Source organism: Chiloscyllium plagiosum, unplaced genomic scaffold, assembly GCF_037043375.1.
Source record: "Chiloscyllium plagiosum isolate Xiang-an unplaced genomic scaffold, Cpla_swu_hap1 HiC_scaffold_4, whole genome shotgun sequence".
NCBI classification, from domain to species: Eukaryota; Metazoa; Chordata; class Chondrichthyes; order Orectolobiformes; family Hemiscylliidae; genus Chiloscyllium; species Chiloscyllium plagiosum.
In genome coordinates, this window is record NW_028270142.1 from 129,125,109 (window position 1) to 129,144,707 (window position 19,599).

At 42.3% G+C, this 19,599-nt stretch overlaps 1 protein-coding gene across 2 annotated transcripts in view; it reads right to left on the reverse strand.

Annotated features, from left to right (window-relative positions):
* The window catches only part of lama1 (laminin, alpha 1), a 305,305-nt gene that overhangs the window by 66,549 nt on the left and 219,157 nt on the right, over positions 1 to 19,599 (reverse strand). For both annotated transcript variants that reach the window (XM_087986673.1, XM_087986674.1), the window contains 6 exons: positions 15,783 to 15,894; positions 11,373 to 11,535; positions 7,824 to 8,034; positions 5,834 to 5,950; positions 4,544 to 4,707; positions 2,181 to 2,319 (listed from right to left, as the gene is read on the reverse strand). In XM_087986673.1, the coding sequence (XP_087842799.1) occupies positions 2,181 to 2,319; positions 4,544 to 4,707; positions 5,834 to 5,950; positions 7,824 to 8,034; positions 11,373 to 11,535; positions 15,783 to 15,894 (906 nt within the window). The remainder of the gene's footprint in view (positions 1 to 2,180; positions 2,320 to 4,543; positions 4,708 to 5,833; positions 5,951 to 7,823; positions 8,035 to 11,372; positions 11,536 to 15,782; positions 15,895 to 19,599) is intronic.

The following is a 19,599-nucleotide window of genomic DNA, read 5'->3' on the forward strand; positions in this document are numbered from 1 at the left end:
CAGTGTGAGAGTTAAAAGGAAAGGTGGATTTGAATACTTCTGGTGTTTTTCACAACCAACAGATGTCTCAAAGAGTGTTTTATAGCCTATGCAGCACCTTGTGGAGTGTGGGCAGTGTTTTAATGTAGGAAACATGCCGGTTAATTTCTACACAGCAAATGGCCACAAATAGGAATGTGATATTCATCAGATCATCTGTTTTTTTTTGTGACGTTGATTGATGGATAAAAATTGGCCAGGACATGGGAATAACTCACTTGCTCCTCTTTTATGTCTACCTTAAAAAGCAGAGAATGCCTTTACTTAACATCTCTTTCAAAAACCAGCATGATCGACTGTGCAGCTCTTCTTCAGTACTGCATTGGACTGAAATGTTCACCTAGATTTTCACACTTCAGTTTCGAGATTGCGGCTTGAATCTTCAGTCTAAGAAAGAAGATGCTACGCACTGAACCATAGCTGGCAATGGGACGGTGTGAGAGACTTTAAGCTTCAGTTTGCTTTTTGTCCAAAGTCATAAACATGTTCTCTGCACTCTTCATGACCAATTCTCTACAAATAGGAGAAAAATGTCTCAGAAATTGATCTTGAGTGGTGAGATAGGTTGTAGCTCGGTTTAGCTATTACCAGTAAGAAAGTGGAATATTGGACGAGACAGTTAGCACTAGAATAGAGAACACTAAGTTAGAAGGTGGAACAGGAATGAAAGGTAAATGAAAACTTTCCGAACCAACATTACATGGCTTGCACGTGAATGGTTAAAGTAAATAAGATGGAAGAGTCACAAGCATAGATTACTAAGTGAAATTCAAATTCTAATTCAGTTAAAGTAACAAATATTCAACTGGATTCAGAGAAAAAAAAATACAAATACTGTCCAGTGTAGTAGAACAATAGCATGTACTTTTTCAGATGCACTAAAACTTCTTTATTATTGAAGTAACTACACAGAGGCCGGTATCCCGTCACCAAATCACCCTTTATTACATCCTGGACTCTGTACAGCCTCATCAGAGCCACCTCCCAGACTGAGCAGCATATCTGCTCACTCCTCTTTTTATCTGTGAGCCAGGGGTCCCTGACTGGATCAGATTAACAGCCCCAATCAGAGACTCATACTCTATGATGTCCAGCCGGCTGACCTCAATTCAATCACGACAATCACATTTTCAATGTTAAGAATATTAAGGTAGCTTCAAATATTTAGAAAAAGAATGCATTTATTCTAAACATTTGGGTGCATGCAGGCAAATTTATACTTGAATGGTTAGGCTCAAACATTCAGTGATGACTGCAGGTTTTGTTTCCAACAACAGTGTGGAAGAATTTCTTAATCCATAATATAAACTCTGCTATACTGATAAGAGTTCATCTAATGAAATAAAATGACACTTGTAAATGGAAAAAAAAAGAGTTATATAGCATTTAGTAGCAACTTCTTGTGGCTATGTTCATAGCTATGTATAAACCAGTTTAACTTGGTGTTGACTCCTCCTGCACTGCACATTTTTTAAACAGCAAAGGTGTTGTATTTGGTGATGAGGTGGGATTGTGCATGCTACTACCTGAATCAGGTTGTGGCTTTAGCAGAGACTCGGCTTAAGGATGAGCAAGACTCTTGTGTGAAATATCCCTGGGACTAAGTGCAATTCGAGAAAACACTCTCTCACAAGCAGCAGCTAGAAATTATAGAATCCTTACAGCATGGAAGCAGGCCATTCATTCCATCGAGTTCACAATGACCCTGCACAGAGCACCCCACCCAGACTCACCCACCCCACGCCCCCAAACTATCCCTGTAATCCTGCATTTCCAATGGCTAATCTACCTAGCCTGCACATCCTCATACACGATGAGCAATTTAGCATGGCCAACCCAGCTGAACTGCACATTTTTGGACTGTCGGAGGAAACCCTCGCAGATATGGGGAGAATGTGCAAACTCACACAGACAGTTGCCCAAGGCTGGAATCAAACCCGAGTCCCTGACGCTGTGAGGAAGCAGTGCTAACCACTGAGATATTCAAGAGGGCATTGGATGACCATTTAAACAGAAACACATTTATGGCTGGAGGATGGCACTCTGTCATAGAGCTCATACAGAGAGCTGGTGCAGATACAATGGACCAGATGCCCCCCATGTGTATCATAAAGAATCTGTGACCCTGTGAAAATACTCACCAACTTCAATGCAGCATCAGCTTTGTTCCTAGCTTCCAATGCAATGCTTGCAGCTTCATCAATGAGTGCTTTGATATTGGAGTGTGTGTTGATGGCCACTGTGGCATTCAGAGACATGTTTCTTACAGCTGCAAGGGAACTAATAACAGGAAATGGTTCAGTTAAGTGGCTCAATGAGTGTTACACAGGTGTGCTACTATAACCAAAAATTGCACTTCTCCGTGTATGATATCAGTGCTTACTTTCTTCACTCTGCCTTCCCCTACTCTGGATGAAAAGGATGAGACAATCTGGCTCCCAGATATTTATTTCTGAATGAGAACCAAATTCTCCTTTCATTGTAGGCTACAGCTGTTGCACTAAGGCTGAGATAGCTGACTGAATAAACCTGGAGCTTCTGCTATACAACATGTAATCTTTCGATATCAAGTTATCCGCCTTGCCTTCAGGCGGGTCTCTTTGTAAAGGGGTCAGCCAACCGTGTGTGTAAGGGACAGTAACAGCAGTTTGTGCTGTTTGTGCAAGGTTGTAGCTGTGAAATAGTTAGTGATGTTAATAAACTTCATGACACCTGTCTCAAGAAGAACATGGCGGTATATGTTCTGAAGTTTAACATATAGAAACCGTAACATATAGAAACTGATGAAGCACATTCTGCAGATAGAAGACATTCTATTCATTCAGTGGCCTGTGCAAGAGCTAACTTGCCAGTATGGTCTGCATTTTGGTCAAACTAACAAATATTCACCTGGAATCCAAGAAAAACACAAATATCGTCAAATGAAATAGAACTTTTCCCAGATGCATTAAATCTGAAGGACCACTTATTTGACAATAACTATTTTCACAGAATCCTTACAATGTGGAAGCAGGCCATTCAGCCCATTTAACCCACATAGACACATGAAGGCCATCCCACCCACATCCATCCCCACCACCCCTTTCTTATCCCTGTAACCCTGCATTCCTCATGGCTAATCCACTGCACATTTCTGGACTTCCACACAGACACGGGGAGAACATGCCTACTCCACACAGTCACCCGAGGCTGGAGTTGAATCTGGGTCCCTGGCGCTGAGAGGCAGCAGTGCTAACCACTGAGCCACTGTGCTGCCCTAAGTATTAATGCTGCGTCAACATTTAGAAAATGGTGGCCTTTTATTTCAAGATTTGGGTGCATACAATCAACCTTGTATTTGAATGGTTAGGCCTGTGAGATGGCTGTAGGTTTAGTTGGAAGACCAGCCATGATCATACTGAATAATAGAGCAGGCTTGAAGAGCCGAGTAGCCTTCTCTTATTTTTATTTTCCATGTTTCAATGACAGCCTTTATTTTTAGCTCAAGTCCGACAATGGACTTGAACCCACAAACCTCTCACCTGGAGACAAAAACAATGCTAGTTTACTTAAGGCTCAGAGCTGAAAATGTGTTGCTGGAAAAGCGCAGCAGGTCAGGCAGCATCCAGGGAACAGGAGAATCGACGTTTTGGGCATAAGCCCTTCTTCAGGGCTTCTTCAGGGCCTGAAGAAGGGCTTATGCCCGCAACGTCGATTCTCCTGTTCCCTGGATGCTGCCTGACCTGCTGCGCTTTTCCAGCAACACATTTTCAGCTCTGATCTCCAGCATCTGCAGACCTCACTTTCTCCTACTTAAGGCTCACACAAGTAACTGATCTGAACTGGTTTTATGACCACAAAACAAAATGATCAAAGAAAAAGACTCAAAATTATATCATGACCAACAAACATCCCAACGGACTTCACAGCCCATGAAATACTATGGAAATGTTGTAAAGTAGGAAATGCTGCTGCTAATTGTTCACACAGCAAACAAACATGAGCAGGTAATCAGTTTTTCTCACATTATTTGGGTGATGTATGAAGACTAACCTTCCTGATTTTCTCCAAAACAGTACCATGGGATCTGAAAGGCTTATGCTTGAAATGTAAATTGTCTTTCTCCTCGGATGCTGCCTGACCTGCTGTGCTTTTCCAGCGCCACACTTTTCAACTCTAATCTCCAGCATCTGCAGTCCTCACTTTCTCCTAGCTACCAGAGAAGGCAGATAGAGGCTTTAGTTTGAGATTTCATCTGAAAGATAGCATCTGCCATAGTACACACTCTGCTCAGCATCACACTTGTGCGTTCAAGTCTGAGAATGGAACAAGAGCCCAAAACCTGAGTGAGTGACTCAGAGGTGAGAGTGCTACCAAACTGCCTCACAGCTGGCACATGTATATGTGGTCACTCTAACTTTGTTTTCTTGATGGCCATGAATTGTGAAGGGGGAGGTGGCTTACTGGTCACACTGGGACCGAACAGACTATGACTGCTACAGAGGAACCAGTTACATAGACCGACCTGTTCAGCAGATTCGCAATCTCACTGAGTTCTTCAGCATGGTCTTCTGCCTTATAGACGAGGCTGAGCACACTCTTTTGAGTCATCTCCATTACCAACTTGTCAAGGTGCATCCTCATCTTAGTATTCCACAAATCCAGCTGGTCGCTGTATTGCTCCAGAAACTGCGGTCAACAATACAGCGCAACAATTTTAACAAAACGCAGAAGATACACAAAGATGTTTTTTTTGAAGACTTCTATAGGATATGAGCATCATTGATAGGCCAACATTTATTGCCTTTTTCTAATTTCCTCAGCACGGTGATGGTGAGCATCCTTCTTGAATTGCTACAGTCCATGGTATGTAACAGTACTCATGGTGCTATTAATGAACGAGTTCCAAACTTTGGACCCAGTGAAAATGAAGGAATGGGTATCTAGTTCCAACAGATGATGTTGAGGTGCCAGTGTTGGACTGGGGTGGACAAAGTCAGAAGTCACAAGACACCAGGTTAAAGTCCAACAGGTTTATTTGAAATCACAAGCTTTTGGAATGCTGCCCATTCGTCAGGTCATGTGATGAACCACTTCACCAGGCAAAGGAGCAGCGCTCCGAAAGCTTGTGATATCAAATAAATCTATAGGGCTATAACCTGGTGTCATGTAACTTCTGACTAGTTCCAAGTCAGGATGACATGTGGCTTGTGACTGTGCCATGACTGTACCAGCACTTTCTCAAGGGGAACAAGGGACATGCAATAAATGTTGGTTCAGCCATTGATGCCCACATTGCATGAGTGAATTAAAAAAAACGTTAAATAATTTATTTGAAATGATTTGCACAAATCCAATCCAAATTGAAAATTTGGCTCTTGCAGCTAAGTTTTGTTCATCGGAACAGCAGTAGTTCAGTTAGCTCCTCAACCAAAACTAATGTCACTGTATCAAATAACTGAGGCAACGTCACCTCGAGTGACACAACACAATCAATTAAAATACAAATTTATGGCAGGTTAATTATTAACTGGATGAATGTCGAATTAAAATTAAAATTTTAATTCATCGTGTGGTATATACAACGCTGAAACTATTCAATGTTGTCACAAAGACGTAGGGTGCAGAACAGCTCCTGATTTCCAGGTCATGGGGACAGTCTCCACAGCCCACATTCTCACATTACCTGATGATTTGCTGTAGAGGGGCACTGGTAGGAAGCCAGAAGCCAAATGGCATGCTTGCTGCCTTAGTTGGCAACATTGGCTGGAAGAGTAACATGAAAACCAAAGTCAGCAACTGCAATGAAACTTACAGCTGTGTTGTTCACAATGTCTTGTGTCATATTTGCTGCAGTGTTCAGCATCTCTCGCCCATCTTTGATCAGGCTTGTTGTCAGTGTCTTGATATTCCTCACAGTCTGCTGTTTTTCCTGTGGATGGTTGAATTTGACATGAGTTAGCAATTTGACCAAAACATGGTCTTTTCCAACAAAGACTTACTAGTATTAACCAAACCTGAATGACAGGGGCTTGATATGCTGAAGGACCTCATTTTCTGTCAATTAATGAACCCCCAAGTGTGTTAGTATTTGCAGGGTAATTCCATTGGATGAGAAATCTAGAATTTAAAAATTAAGGTTCTCGGGGCGTGAGTTCAAATCCCATCAATGGCAGATGTTGAAATTTGAATTCAATAATACTCTAGAATAAACAATTCGCCAAATATCAACCATGGAACAATCTGCCATAATTAAAAACCCATCCGTTACACAATGCTCTCCTGGGAAGGAAATCTGCCACCTTTACCTGGTTTGGTCTACATACCTGCAGCAACAGGATCACACTTAATAGTGCTCTGGGCAATTAAAGAGGGGCGGTAAACGTTGACCTAGTCAGCAATGCCTCATCCCACGAGGCAAATGAGAGAAAAAAGTAATGCTGTATTTTTATGGGCAGGGATATAAGTGCAAGTTTTCAGAGGCTTTACTCCGAGAGATTTCTGTGAATGAGCTATGAATTAGGAATATTTATTACTGAGTCGCCCTACACCCTCTGCTGTTTCTAACTTGTTGCTATATCTAGAGTAAAGTCTACATGGATACTTATCCCTTGAACTGAGAACTTTTGCTGGACATCTCTGCTCTTGAAATCTCTCAAATTTCGGCAATGACTGTTCATGGCTGGGAAGGTCTCGAGTTCAATGTTAAAGAATTAACCCTTGTGATGGTGCTATGGCTTTAAGAGATGTATTTTGTCCTTTTTTTTAAATGAAGTTGAGACAGAAGTGAAGAGCAGTCTGCTTCAAAATCAATAAAGCAACCAGCTTGTGAGGCCTTGGATTTTTAAGTTGGAACAATAGAACTAGCCTGAATGGGTGGGGTCAAGCTCCCACAGAATTAGGATTTTCAGTTTTAGCTTTCTACTGTTGCTGGGGTCTTGCATATGGATGTGGAAGCTCTTACAAGTTAGGAGTCTTTTCCTGTAGACAATCTGTTTTACTGAATTTGCCTTTGCCAAGGTTGTGTTTACTACATTGGAACAGTTAATTAGTAATAGTTAATATCTATATTATTTTGTTAAGAATTTCAACAGAGTTACAGTTAAGCTAATTCTTCTTTTATTTTGTCTGTATTTTAATTATAGTATATGAACAAAGTGTGTTTTGTTTCAAGCCTGGTAGTTTGACCAATTGAATTGCATCTGGAATGCAACGCCTTACACTTACCTTTAAAATAAGAAAATGTTAGGGTCTAAACTATCACCTTCATATATTTTGAGGGGGTTTGGTCTGGTTCATAACACCCTTCAGACTCAGTTGTGATGCAGGGCAACACATTATATTTTAAGATGTTTGCTTTATGAAAAGTTAAGTTATGAGGATAGATCAAACAAATTAGGCCTGATTTCTCTAGAACTGTGAAGGTTAAGGGATGATGCAAGATATTAGCATGAAAATATAATGTAGATAGAGATAAACTATTCCCAGTAGTTGAAGATTCCAGAATAGTCTATAAAGCATGGTCTAAAATTTACAGCCAGAATAATGAGGAGAGATGTTAGGAAGCATTTCTACACATAGCAGGTGGGACAGGTTGAGAGCTCTTTTCCACAAATGGCAGTTGACGTTAGATCCGTTGTTCATTTTAAATCTGAGGTAGATAATATTTAGTTAAGCAAAAGCATTAAGATATATGAGCCAAAGGCAGGTATATGAAATTAGGCCACAGATCAGCAATTGTTGAAGAGTGGAACAGGCTTGAGGAGCTAAATGGCTGACTCCTGCTCTTATATTTTCCCTTTTACCTGGAGCTCTCGCAGGCCGCTGGTGATGCTGAGGAGCATCCTGCTGCTTTCATTGGTGTTTGAACGTGCTTCATTCACTAGCTTTTGAGCTTCCTGCAACCCATTCGCACGTTGGACTAACATATCCTTGACCCTAATTTTCAAGTCCTTCAGTTCCTTATGGGGTTTCAGAAACTCCTTCTGCACGCTGGCCAACAGATCTTGTGCCGCTCTGATTTATGAAAGAAAAATATAAAGATATCAGGATTTACATACAACTGTCCATAGATTTGTAAGTACAGCCCTACCTGAACACTCCACTATCAGTGCCACCCAGTTCTATCATCCCAAGAATCAGCTTTGTAACAACTTCACTGCAGAATGTGCCCTGCCAACACCAACCGGTCTGTCTTGGTCAAAGCCAACGATAATAGCTTGTCAACAATCATCACCCTGTCTTCAGCGATCATTGCCTGGCTTCTACAACACACTTAGACACTCCATTCAGCCCCAGTATTCCTCCTCTTTACCTACATGGGAGGAAGGTTCTCCCTACAATTCTTCTGACTGACTCAAGCAGCTCATCCTCAGAAATGGCTTCTTATCGTACTTTTGCATTGACAACTCTAAAGTGCCACAAAATGTAATTTTTGTACTTTTTTTTTCTCATCTTCCTGCTGCCCCTCAAAAGACCAAGGTCTCTCTGGTCAGTTTACATTTCTGGTGGATCTTTGCCCATATGGAGGTGCCTTAGTCACCATGATTGAATTCTCAGCATTAGCACCATTATTGTGGGACAGGTAGACTCAATGGCATGCCAACAGGACAAACACAGCAGTGCCCACTCATATCATGTGTTTCTCAGTTATAGAAAAGAGGAGCAGTCGGCTATTCAGCCCGTTGAGCTAGCTCTGTCACTGGATCATTCCTGATTGTCTATCTTCACAACATGCTCTCCGTTTAGATGCACCATTAATTTCTCAGATATCTATTTCTTTCTTAACTGCATGGAGTTACATTATCTCCCTACTCCTCTCATGATAGAGAATTCCACAGGATCACCACCTTTCAAATGAAGAAATCTCTCCTCATCTCAGTTCAAAATGGCCGACCCAATATCTTAACACCATAGCTCTTCAGGGTGAAAAAAATAACATATGGATGAATATGGGTTAATTAAGGAGAGCCAATGTGGATTTAGTAGCAAAAACATCATATTTAACTAGGAGACAGGAGCTTTTTAATGAGATAATGGAGAGGGTTGATCAGGGCATGCTATTGATGTAGGATACATATAATTGCAAAAAACATTTGACACAGTGTGATACAACAGACTGAGGAGCAAAGTTAGAGGTTGTGGAATAAAAGGGATGGTAACAATATGAGTACAAAATGGGCTGTGCGATAGTAGAGTAATATTTAATGAATGTATTTTGTTTAGTCTGGGGAAGGTTGGTAGAGAAGTTGCCCAGAGGTCAGTGTTGGGATCCTTGCATTTCCTGATATTTATCTCCATAGTTTAAAGCTTGGTACACAAAGCATAGTTTTAAAATTTGCAGATGATGTGAAACTTAGAATCATTATAAACCGTAAGTTTATAATAGATTTATTAGGATAGTGTCGAACTGCAAAAGGACATTGACAAGCTAGTGGAGTAGGTAGGTAGGTGCCAGATGAGGTTTCATGTGGAAAAGTGAAAGGTGCTACATTTGGAAGGAGGAACATGGAGAGACGATACAAATTAAACGATACTATTCAAAAATGGATGCAGGAGCGGTGGGACCTCGTGTATCTCTGCATAACTCATTAAAGAGTGATAGCATAGATTTAGATTGAGAAAGCAGTTAATAAAGTATACTTTATCCTAGGCTTTATTAATGGTAGCATAGAGCATAAGGGCAATGAGATTAGAGTTGAACTTGTACATGACATTAGTTTAGCCTTGGCTCAATTCTCACTAGATTCTGGGAGGTTACTGTGGCTTAGAAAACCATTAAGGTGACACACTCATTCAAGAAGAGAGGAAGACAGGAAACAGGAAACTTTAAGTCAGTTGGGTGAACATCTGTCCTTGGGAAAATACAAGCATCCATTATTAAGGAAGAAATAGCAGGTCATTTAGCAATGCTAAAGGCAATCAAACAGGAGCAGTAGGGTTTTGTAAAAGGTTTTGGTTTTTGTGAAAATTAAATCCATGTTTGACAGAAAGGTGCTAAAATTCTTTGAGGATATTCTAAGCAAAAACCAAATGAAATAATGTATTTGAATTTTCAGAAGGCATTCAACAAGGTGCCATATTAAAGCTAAGTGCACAAGATAGGAGTTTGAAACAATGGAAATATAGGACTAACATAGACTAAGGATTGGTTAACACACAGAAGGCAGAAATTTGGGATGAATACATCTTTTTTCAGGTTGGAAAGATGTTGTGAGTGGAGTGAGACAAAAATCAGTCCTGAGGAATCAATTATTTACTATCTACATTAATGACATGGAGAAGGGGGCACTGTATATGTATCCAAATTTACTAACATTTCAAAAAATAAGTGGGACAAAAGTGATGAGACAAATAGGAATCTGCAAGGTAATATAGATAGGTTGTATGAATAGGCAGTAATTTGGCAGATGGAGTTTAATCCAGGAAAATGTGAGGCCATCTCGTTTGGTAGGAAGAATCAAAAAGCAGTCTTTCATTTAGAACAGGCAGAAGTGGGTACTGCAGATGCTGGCGATTACAGTCAAGATTAGAGTGGTGCTGAAAAAGCACAACAGGTCAGGCAGCATCTGAGGAGCAGGAAAATCCACGTTTCCGGCAAAAGCCCAGGGTTCCTGATGAATGGCTTTTGCCCGAAACGTGGATTTTCCTGCTCCTCGGATGCTGCCTGACTTGCTGTACTTTTCCAGCATCACTCTAATCGTGACAATCATTTAGAACACTAAGCAAAGTGCAGCACAAAGGGATCTGGGTGTTCTTGTGCATGGGAAACGAAAAGTGTTAGCTTAGAAGACATTTATGAGAATAATTCCAGGGATGAGAATTTATTTTAAGAGGGTAGACTGGAGATGGTGACATTAAGCGAAGGCTGACAAGAAATCTAACTGAAATATTCAAAGTTATGAGAGATGTGAAAAGATCAAGAATGTGAGGGCACAGGGCTTTGTAAAGAAAACAACAGTATTAGGAGGAAAATATTTTCATACGGTGAGTGGTTGACATCTGGAATGCACTCCCTGAGATGGAAACAAGTTCAATTGAGGCAAAAAAGGGAATTTGAAACCTTTTCGACAAGAACCAATATGCCGTATCAAAGGGACAAGACAAGAGAAAGGCACTCAGTGAGATGTTCATTTAGTGAGATGTTCATTTGGAGAGCCGGTGCTGACATGATGGGATGACAGCCTCCTTTATTGCTATGATAATTCTATGACTCTAATATTTTAATCACATATCAAGCACAATGGTCATATATGTTCAGCTGCATGTTTTAGTATTTACAAACTGTGTTGAAACAGCACTCTTGCGCGATTTAGCAGCTCTGGCTCTTTACACAACCACGCACCAGGACTCACTTTAGTTCCATTTCGGAAATTTCTTTTGAATGATTAAACACTCTATTCCGCATGGATTCCAGCATATTCAGGATCTCGTGCTGGAGTTGCTGCAATTTGGTGTCTGAAAGATTCAGGTCAGTGCCCAGTGTTTCATTTAGGTGATTTGCCATGTCAACGAGAGCTAACAAGAACAAGTCAGGACAAGTTAGTGAAGATAAACAGAAGAAAACAGAGGCCGTGACCAGCAACAATCTATCAAGTGAACACGGTCCGCACTGGTTGGCAAGACCACAACAAAGATTCAATTGTGGAATAGGACTGATGGATGCTATTAAAATTAGGCATTCCATCGATCTATTTCACATACCCAGTTGTTCATCTGGTGGGTAAAGACCATATCATTCATTTTAGTTTGCTCTGGGTCAAGGAACTTTGTAATTTGGAAACTAGCTTGCTTTAGAACTACAGGTTAGAACTTACCTCTACACTCTAGATGATAGTCTCTTTGTTATTTATTTATTTATTTTTTAAAAATTTCAAAGTAAGAGGGCAATATCTACCTTCATTAGACATGTTTCTAACTTTTGGATCTCCCATGGCGTTGTTCACAGTTAATGGGATGATACGGTGCTTTATACCAATGCAATGTTTTAACAATCTAATGCGCAATGTCTCATTCTGCCACAAAGGTTTAACCAGAATTAAGAAGACTTTTCCATTTAAGGCTAGTTAAACATAGAAAACCGTTAAGGAAGTCATTCTAAGGTCAATTGCCCAACTGTTAAGGGAATATAATTATTGGTGTCCAGTCCAGTTTGAGACTAGGAGCACTTCAGGAGAACACTCATATTGGGTTTGAAATGTTAGCTTTGTTTCTCTCTCCACAGACTCTGCTCCTCCTGCTGGGTTTCTCTCATACTTTCAGTTTTTATTTCAGATTTCTGCTATCTGCAACACTTTGCTTTTGTTTCTGTTTCAGTTGTTTGCCCCAATCACTTAGGGTTTAACTGTCTGTTTTACTTTCACTCCTGCTGTTGTGTGAGTGTGTCTGAAAAGGTTAATAATGAGGACTGCCAAAACTATAGTCATGTTATATAGAATTGTGGGTAGGACAGCTTAATTGTCGAATCATGGAATCCTGCAGCATGGAATCAGGCCATTCAGCCCATCGAGTTCACACTGACCCTCTGAAGTGGGTCGACTGACCAGTTAACCTCCTCACCTTATCCCTGTGACCCTGCACTTCCCATAGCTAATTCACTTAGCCTCCACATCTAAAGTAATTTAGCACAGCCATCCACATCTTTGGACTGTGGGAAGAAACCAGAACACCTGCAGGAAACCCACGCAGGGGCTGAAAGTCCAAACTCCACACGGGCACTCACCCAAGGGTGGAATTGAACACAGATCCCTGGTGCTGTAAGGCAGCAGTGCTAACCACTGAACAACCGTTAAGATCACAAAGGAGTGAGACATAATGCGAGTCATTGTCATAGTGTCTGTAATGATGTCTATCATTATTAGTGCAACTTGTAGCTAATTGCTAACATGAACTAAACTACATCTTGTTCACCACAGGAGTCTCTTCTTGTTAGACTAAGACGTGAGTTTCCTGTACCGCACTACAAGTGTTGTTCCCTATAGTTAAAGATGAAGATGGCATAACCTTCAATATGATCAGCAGCTGATCCTGCATCATGAGCTGGCATGCTTTAACGTTAGCTACTGCCCAGTTTCTACAGTCAACAAGGAAACTGGCCACAAATGATGGCAGATTGTATTAGCCACAGCAAATTACAGCCATTATTTCAGCATTGTTTAACAGCTTTGAGAAAGCCTTATGGCAGCCAGATAAAATCCAGTGGTTCACACTAGCATGTGTTAGAGGAGCAGTTTAAAGTCATATATATTAAAGCAAAAACACTGGTTCTGACTCATTAATTGCATGCATCCAATGTCTCTCGAATCTGGCCAGATTCTTCAAAGTATAGGGAAACATGGTGGTCTGCAGAAATTCGAGCTTGTTAATTATTTTGTGAGGCAGATTTTCAGAATAGGAGTGTGGTGCTGGAAAAGCACAGAAGGCCAGGCAGCATCCAAGGAGCAGGAGAATCGATGTTTCAGGCATAAGGATGAAGGGCTTATGTCCGAAACATCGATTTTCCTGCTACTCGGATGCTGCCTGACCTGCTGTGCTTTTCCAGCATCACACTCGTGACTCTGATCTCCAGCATCTGCAGTCCTCACTTTCTCCTAGATTTTCAGAGTATCCCTTTCTGTCAATCCCCTTCCACACCTAAATAACGAAAGTCCTGATTTCTGGAGCAACCGAAGCAGATATTTCACTGTTTGGGAAGTTGTAGAAATTAACTTCACTTACCCCTCCACAACAGCAACATTTTTAATTTCTGCATTGCACAGTCATTTTTGTTCATGTAAATCATATTGGCATCCTTTGCTTTCCTCCCAGTCTTTCATAGAAACTATTTTATATAACAGTCAGGTCATGGTCCCATATCTGAATGACTAGTGGAGCTCTCATTGCACATGCATAAAACACACAGGCAACTTCCATGCTACATGAATGCTTTTTCATATATTTCTTCACAATTCTGAAACTAAGAGGTTCTTACATTTCGAACATAAATCATCTTGCAGAATAGATGGGATTAGATTAGATTACAGTGTGGAAACAGGCCCTTCGGCCCAACAAGTCCACACCGACCCTCCAAAGAGCAACCCACCCAGACCCATTCCCCTACATTTACCCCTTCACCTAACACTACGGGCAATTTAGCATGGCCAATTCACCTAACCTCCACATCTTTGGACTGTGGGAGGAAACCGGAGCACCCGGAGGAAACCCACGCAGACACGGGGAGAATATGCAAACTCCACACAGTCAGTTGCCCGAGGCGGGAATTGAACCCAGGTACCAGGCGCTGTGAGGCAGCAGTGCTAACCACTGTGCCACCATACTCTTCTCTTGGAGGTTTGTGAAGTCAGAAAAATGCACAGCAACCATCCCATTCCCAGTCGGGAGAGTGGCATCTGGAAGAAGCTTGGAGCATTGCCAAGGGCACTGCCAAAAAACAATGGGAATAAAGAGACCAGCCACCTTCTGGTTACTCTCAACATTTGGCAAATGGCTCAAAGGAGGTGACTGATTCACAGTCTACCACTCACAGGGAAATTACACTTTTAAAAAAAATCACCTGGATACTAAATATTCAAGGATCTTTTCTTGGATTGTTGGAGGGAAGTTTTTAACCCCCTTGAATGCTAGACTACCTCAGCCTTACTGCTGTGCAAAACCTGCAAACTGTCCTTGAGAGAGAGTCTTCAAAACTTGTGATGCTGCACAGGACCCCTCACAATGCAGGATAGCTGTTGCTTTCTCAACTGAAAGCATGGTTTTATATGAGGCAATTCGAAACCAGCTATAGATCAGAAACTCCACAAAGCAAATACCATGATTCCTTTGCAATGTTAGTCATGTTGAGTCTTAATACGGTTCCTAAACAACTGGACACACAGCAGCATGTATCAATGATTAGAAAATTTACTTTCAGCTTAAAAATGCTATCGAGTCATAGAGATGTACAGCATGGAAACAGACCCTTCGGTCCAAATCGTCCATGCTGACCAGATACCCAACCCAATCTAGTCCCACCTGCCAGCACCCGGCCCATATCCCTCCAAACCCTTCCTATTCATATACCCATCCAAATGCCTCTTAAAAGTTGCCATTGTACCAGCCTCCACCACATCCTCTGGCAGCTCATTCCATATACGTACCACCCTCAGTGTGAAAATGTTGCCCCTTAGGTCTCTTTTACATCTTTCCCCTCTCACCCTAAACCTATGCCCTCTAGTTTTGGACTCCCTGACCCCAGGGAAAAAACTTTGCCTATTTACCCTATCTATGCCCCTCATAATTTTGTAAACCTCTATAAGGTCACCCCTCAGCCTCAGACGCTCCAGGGAAAACAACCCCAGCCTATTCAGCGTCTCCCTATAGCTCAAATTATAAAAGGGACATTCAATGTATTTTGTACAACGCAGTTTTATGCTGGTCTTTATTTAGTTCATTGTTTTGTTTCACAATTATAACAATAAAGGACAGTAAGGTTCTGACAGGAGATAATTAACCCACTTTAAAAACTGCATAATATGCTTCTGGTTCTAAATAGTTATTTAATGAATTGTTGAATTGAAACTACCTGAGACAGATGATTATTGCCTATTTTAAAACCCACCTTTAACACTGCTCTGCAGATGATTGTCCAGCAGATGGCAATTTACCACCTGATATCGCTGCTACATTTACCAAAAGCAGTCACTGGTTTTATAATTCTGCTTTGATTAAAATACAATCTTAGTGCTCATCAAATGACAAGACTTATATAGTGATTGCCATATACATACCATTTATTGTCTTGGTTGTTTTATTTACAAAAACTGCAAGTTCCAAACCCCTGGTTAGTGTTCTCCCAACAGCTTCATCCAGATTGTGTCCATCAGCCAATTTCAGAGCGACCTGGGACAGGAATATTTAGCAAGATTTACACAGAGGTTCAGCTATTCTCCCCCTGGCTTTTATCAGCAGCCATGATGAGGTCTGATGTGAGAATGTGGGCTTGTGGTCACCTCATGGTAACCTCTGGGCCAGCTGCACTGTGATGTCACCAGCAACATGCAGTCAATGAGACCCTGCACCGTAGCACAACACCAGAGAACGTTCAGCAGTGACTGGACATATTCCAGAGACTGGAGAGAACATATGAGCTGGCAAAAGCGGACTTAAAGAACCCTGCCACACACCCTTTTCCAGCTTTTATTATTTGCTACAAAGGGAGAGAATCAAAATGGCAAAAACACAAGGATTTGATTATTGTCATATTTACTGAGATACAGTGAAAAGTATTATTTAGCGTGTTATCCAGGCAATTTCATACCTTACATGAGTATATCAGGGTAATAGAACAGAATGCAGATTATAGTGTTGCAGCTGCAGAGAAGGTGCAGTGAAAGATCAATTTTAATATATAGGCCGCCTGTTCAAAAGTCTGACAACAGCAGGGAAGAAGCTGTTCTTACGGGAATGAAAGAACAAACTTGCATTTGTATAGCACCACATGTGTATGCACCAGTGAATACACTGTTGGAATCTGCCATTGGATCTACGAGGAACCTCGATTATTCGAACATCTATTATCCGAATTTCAGATTATCCGAAGAAGATCTCAAGGTCCCAAGAGAAACATTATATTAAAGAAGTGTTTCCAACACTGATTGTGCCTTTTGTTTACAGTGAATTCGGCTTACTGAAATGCTGCTGAGAACAGTCCTGGACATTGATGGGAGCCCAGGCACCGTCTCCAAAGGACTGACAACCCGCCCTCCCTCTCTCTTTCCACACTTTCCCTGGAGTTCAACACAGGGGTTTACCCCAAAACTCCCTTCCCTAGATAATCTCTCCAATACTGACCTGAGGGCAAGGGTGGAACTTGTCAAAAAGTTGTCAAGTGGTGGAGCTGACAGGAGCGAGGGTGGATGTGGGAGGGGGCTGTTGGGCTGAGAGGGAGCGGGGGCGGACAAGAGGGGGTGTGTAAACCCGATGCGTCGGACCATGGCTGGGCAGCTGGGTCGGGGGGTGTGGCTGAATTGGACAGGGTTGGGGGGCAGGTGAAGGGCAGGGTTGGGGCAGATGGGAGGCGGGGGCGGGTGGCGGAGTTGGGTGGGGGGCGGGTGGGGAGCGGAGTTGGGGCAGATGGGGTGGGCTGTGGGCGCGGTTGCGGTGGGGTTGGATGGGGTAGGGGGTGGGCAGGGAGCAGACGGTGGTGGGACAGACAGGGGGCATGGGTAGGGTGGGGGGCAGATGGAGGGGTGGGGCTGGATGGCATTGGGGCGGCGGAGACGGCAGCAGGGTTGGGTGGGCAGGCGGGGGCGGGGTTGGACGGGAGTGGGGTGGTGGACAGGTTCAGACGAGGAGTGGGGGTGGCGGTGTCTCACACGCGTATGCTGCTGCCTAGTCTCCTGAATGGGGAGCGGTTGTACCAAGTGCTCGCTGTCTGAATCCCATTGAACTGATTGGGGGGAGGGGGTGCGGGGTGGGGGGGCTCCAGCAATGCTGCAGGTCCCTTATACTCAAGGGTGTGTCTGCTCAGAAACAAACCCTGAGATAGAGAGAGGGAGCAAGTCAGAAAGAGCAAGGAGAAAGGAAACTTCAGAAAATTCTGAGCCCCAGAGTAAAGGCATTGAATCAATTAACCGAGTAATCCATTATCCGAACAAAATAGTGCCCGCCCATCTCATTCGGAGAATCGAGGTTCCTCTATATATCGTGTACCTTTAATAAGCAGCAAGTCAGCTGAATGCAATGTGCAGCCTAGAAACGTCAACTCTATTCCACTCTATATCCAAAGCCTAACTTGCTTAGAGTTTCCAGAATGTTTCTGTTTCTGTGTGAGAACTGACCCTTCTCACAAAGTAGTGTGCACCACTTCCTGCATATGTCACTGATAAGTCTGGGGAACACACTGTGCAGAGCCACCAATGTCTCCTTAGCTGCATTTAACCTTGCCCTCTGAACTGCTGGTGGGATCAGGTCAAATGGATGAAACGTCTTGGGAAGCATTTAATGTCTGGAAATCGACAGACAGTCCAGTCGTGAAACTGGCTCAGCAGTTCCAGTGTCAACTTGATTAGGTTAAATTCTCTACACTATGGAAAAGGCCCTTCGGCACAACAAGTCCACACCGACCCTCCAAAGAGTAGCCCACCCAAACCCAGTCCCCGTCCCTATATTTATCCCTGACCTCATGCTATAGCCAATTTACTCAACCTGCACATCTTTGGATTGTGGGAAGAAAGCAGAGCACCCAGAGGAAACCCATGAAGACATGGGGAGAATGTACAAACTCCACACAGATAGACAGTCGCCCAAAGCTGGAATTGAACCCAGGTCCCTAGCGCTGTAAGGCAGCGGTGCTAACCACGAAGCCACCATGCTGCCCCTAACAATGGGTCTACCTCCAAGCATGTTCAATGTCTGGAAAGATCATGAACTACCTCTAGGTGAATTTTCGATAAATTCTCTACAAAACAAACTGAGGTAATAATGTAGGGCATAGCATCCCAGATGCCTGCAGAACAGCCAGCAATGGAAACAGCATTTCTGGCATGCACACAATGGACCGAACAGTTTCCATCTATGTTCTAAACTTATCGAATTTTCTAGGGCGCTGCATGTCAAGTTGAATTTCTTCAAAGGCCATCCCTGTCAAAGCACATACCTTCGAAAAAAACTTTTTTCTCAGAGTATTCCTGGCGTTACTTTTGCCTATCCACACAAAATATCTTTCCTGCCAAGAGGTAATTGTAGTAACTGTTGCTATTGCTCCCCTAGGAGTACTACTGAATGCAATTACATCAGTCTGCCAAACAATATCATCGAAAGCCATAGATCTTGCTGCCAACCTGGAACCAGTACAAATGAGCCGGTGACAACGTGTTAAATATTTAGTTCCTAGTCATTGACAATGAAAACTGGAGTAATCTGCCACTATTTCTTCGGTTATAGAAGCTACATCAATCACCACAGTTTCCTGGCTTCACTCAATTAATTAATTGACTAGGAAGGAATTGCTTTAGAGTTCGTTTCAATTTTTCATAATGATGTTCGCCCCTTGTGAACGTCTCTCCCATGAGAATGCAATAACGGTCATGCTTTGGGAGGAGGTTGTGCCCTGTTGGAAAGTAAGGGGTTTGACCAGGGTTTGATCTCTTCCTTTCCTGTTTCGTACATTCCTGTCTTTTACCTCATTCAGCCCTTAAGTACCCAGCAATGATGGCAGTCCTGTTTTCTTGTGAGCTGAATCTGTTGTGCATCTGGGCCTTTCAGTTACAGTGAGGCTTGAAATGTGTGACTTTAAGTGAATCATGCATTCCCATGGAAATCAATGATAACACTGGAGTTAGATTCATTTGGACATTTCTTACATGAGAAAACAATGTACAAATACTGTACCTGATGTGGACAGTTTTCCAAGCTGAAAAAACTTGTAAAAATAAAATACGTCACTCGATATAAATTAAACTATTAAATTATTTTTGGCCTATCTCAGCTTAAGAACTAAGTTGGAATCGTGCAGATTCCAAAATAAAAATTGTTCCTAATCAACTTGGGATATCATACACACTTCTTAGAATCAGAGAATCCCTATAGTGTGGAAGCAGGCCA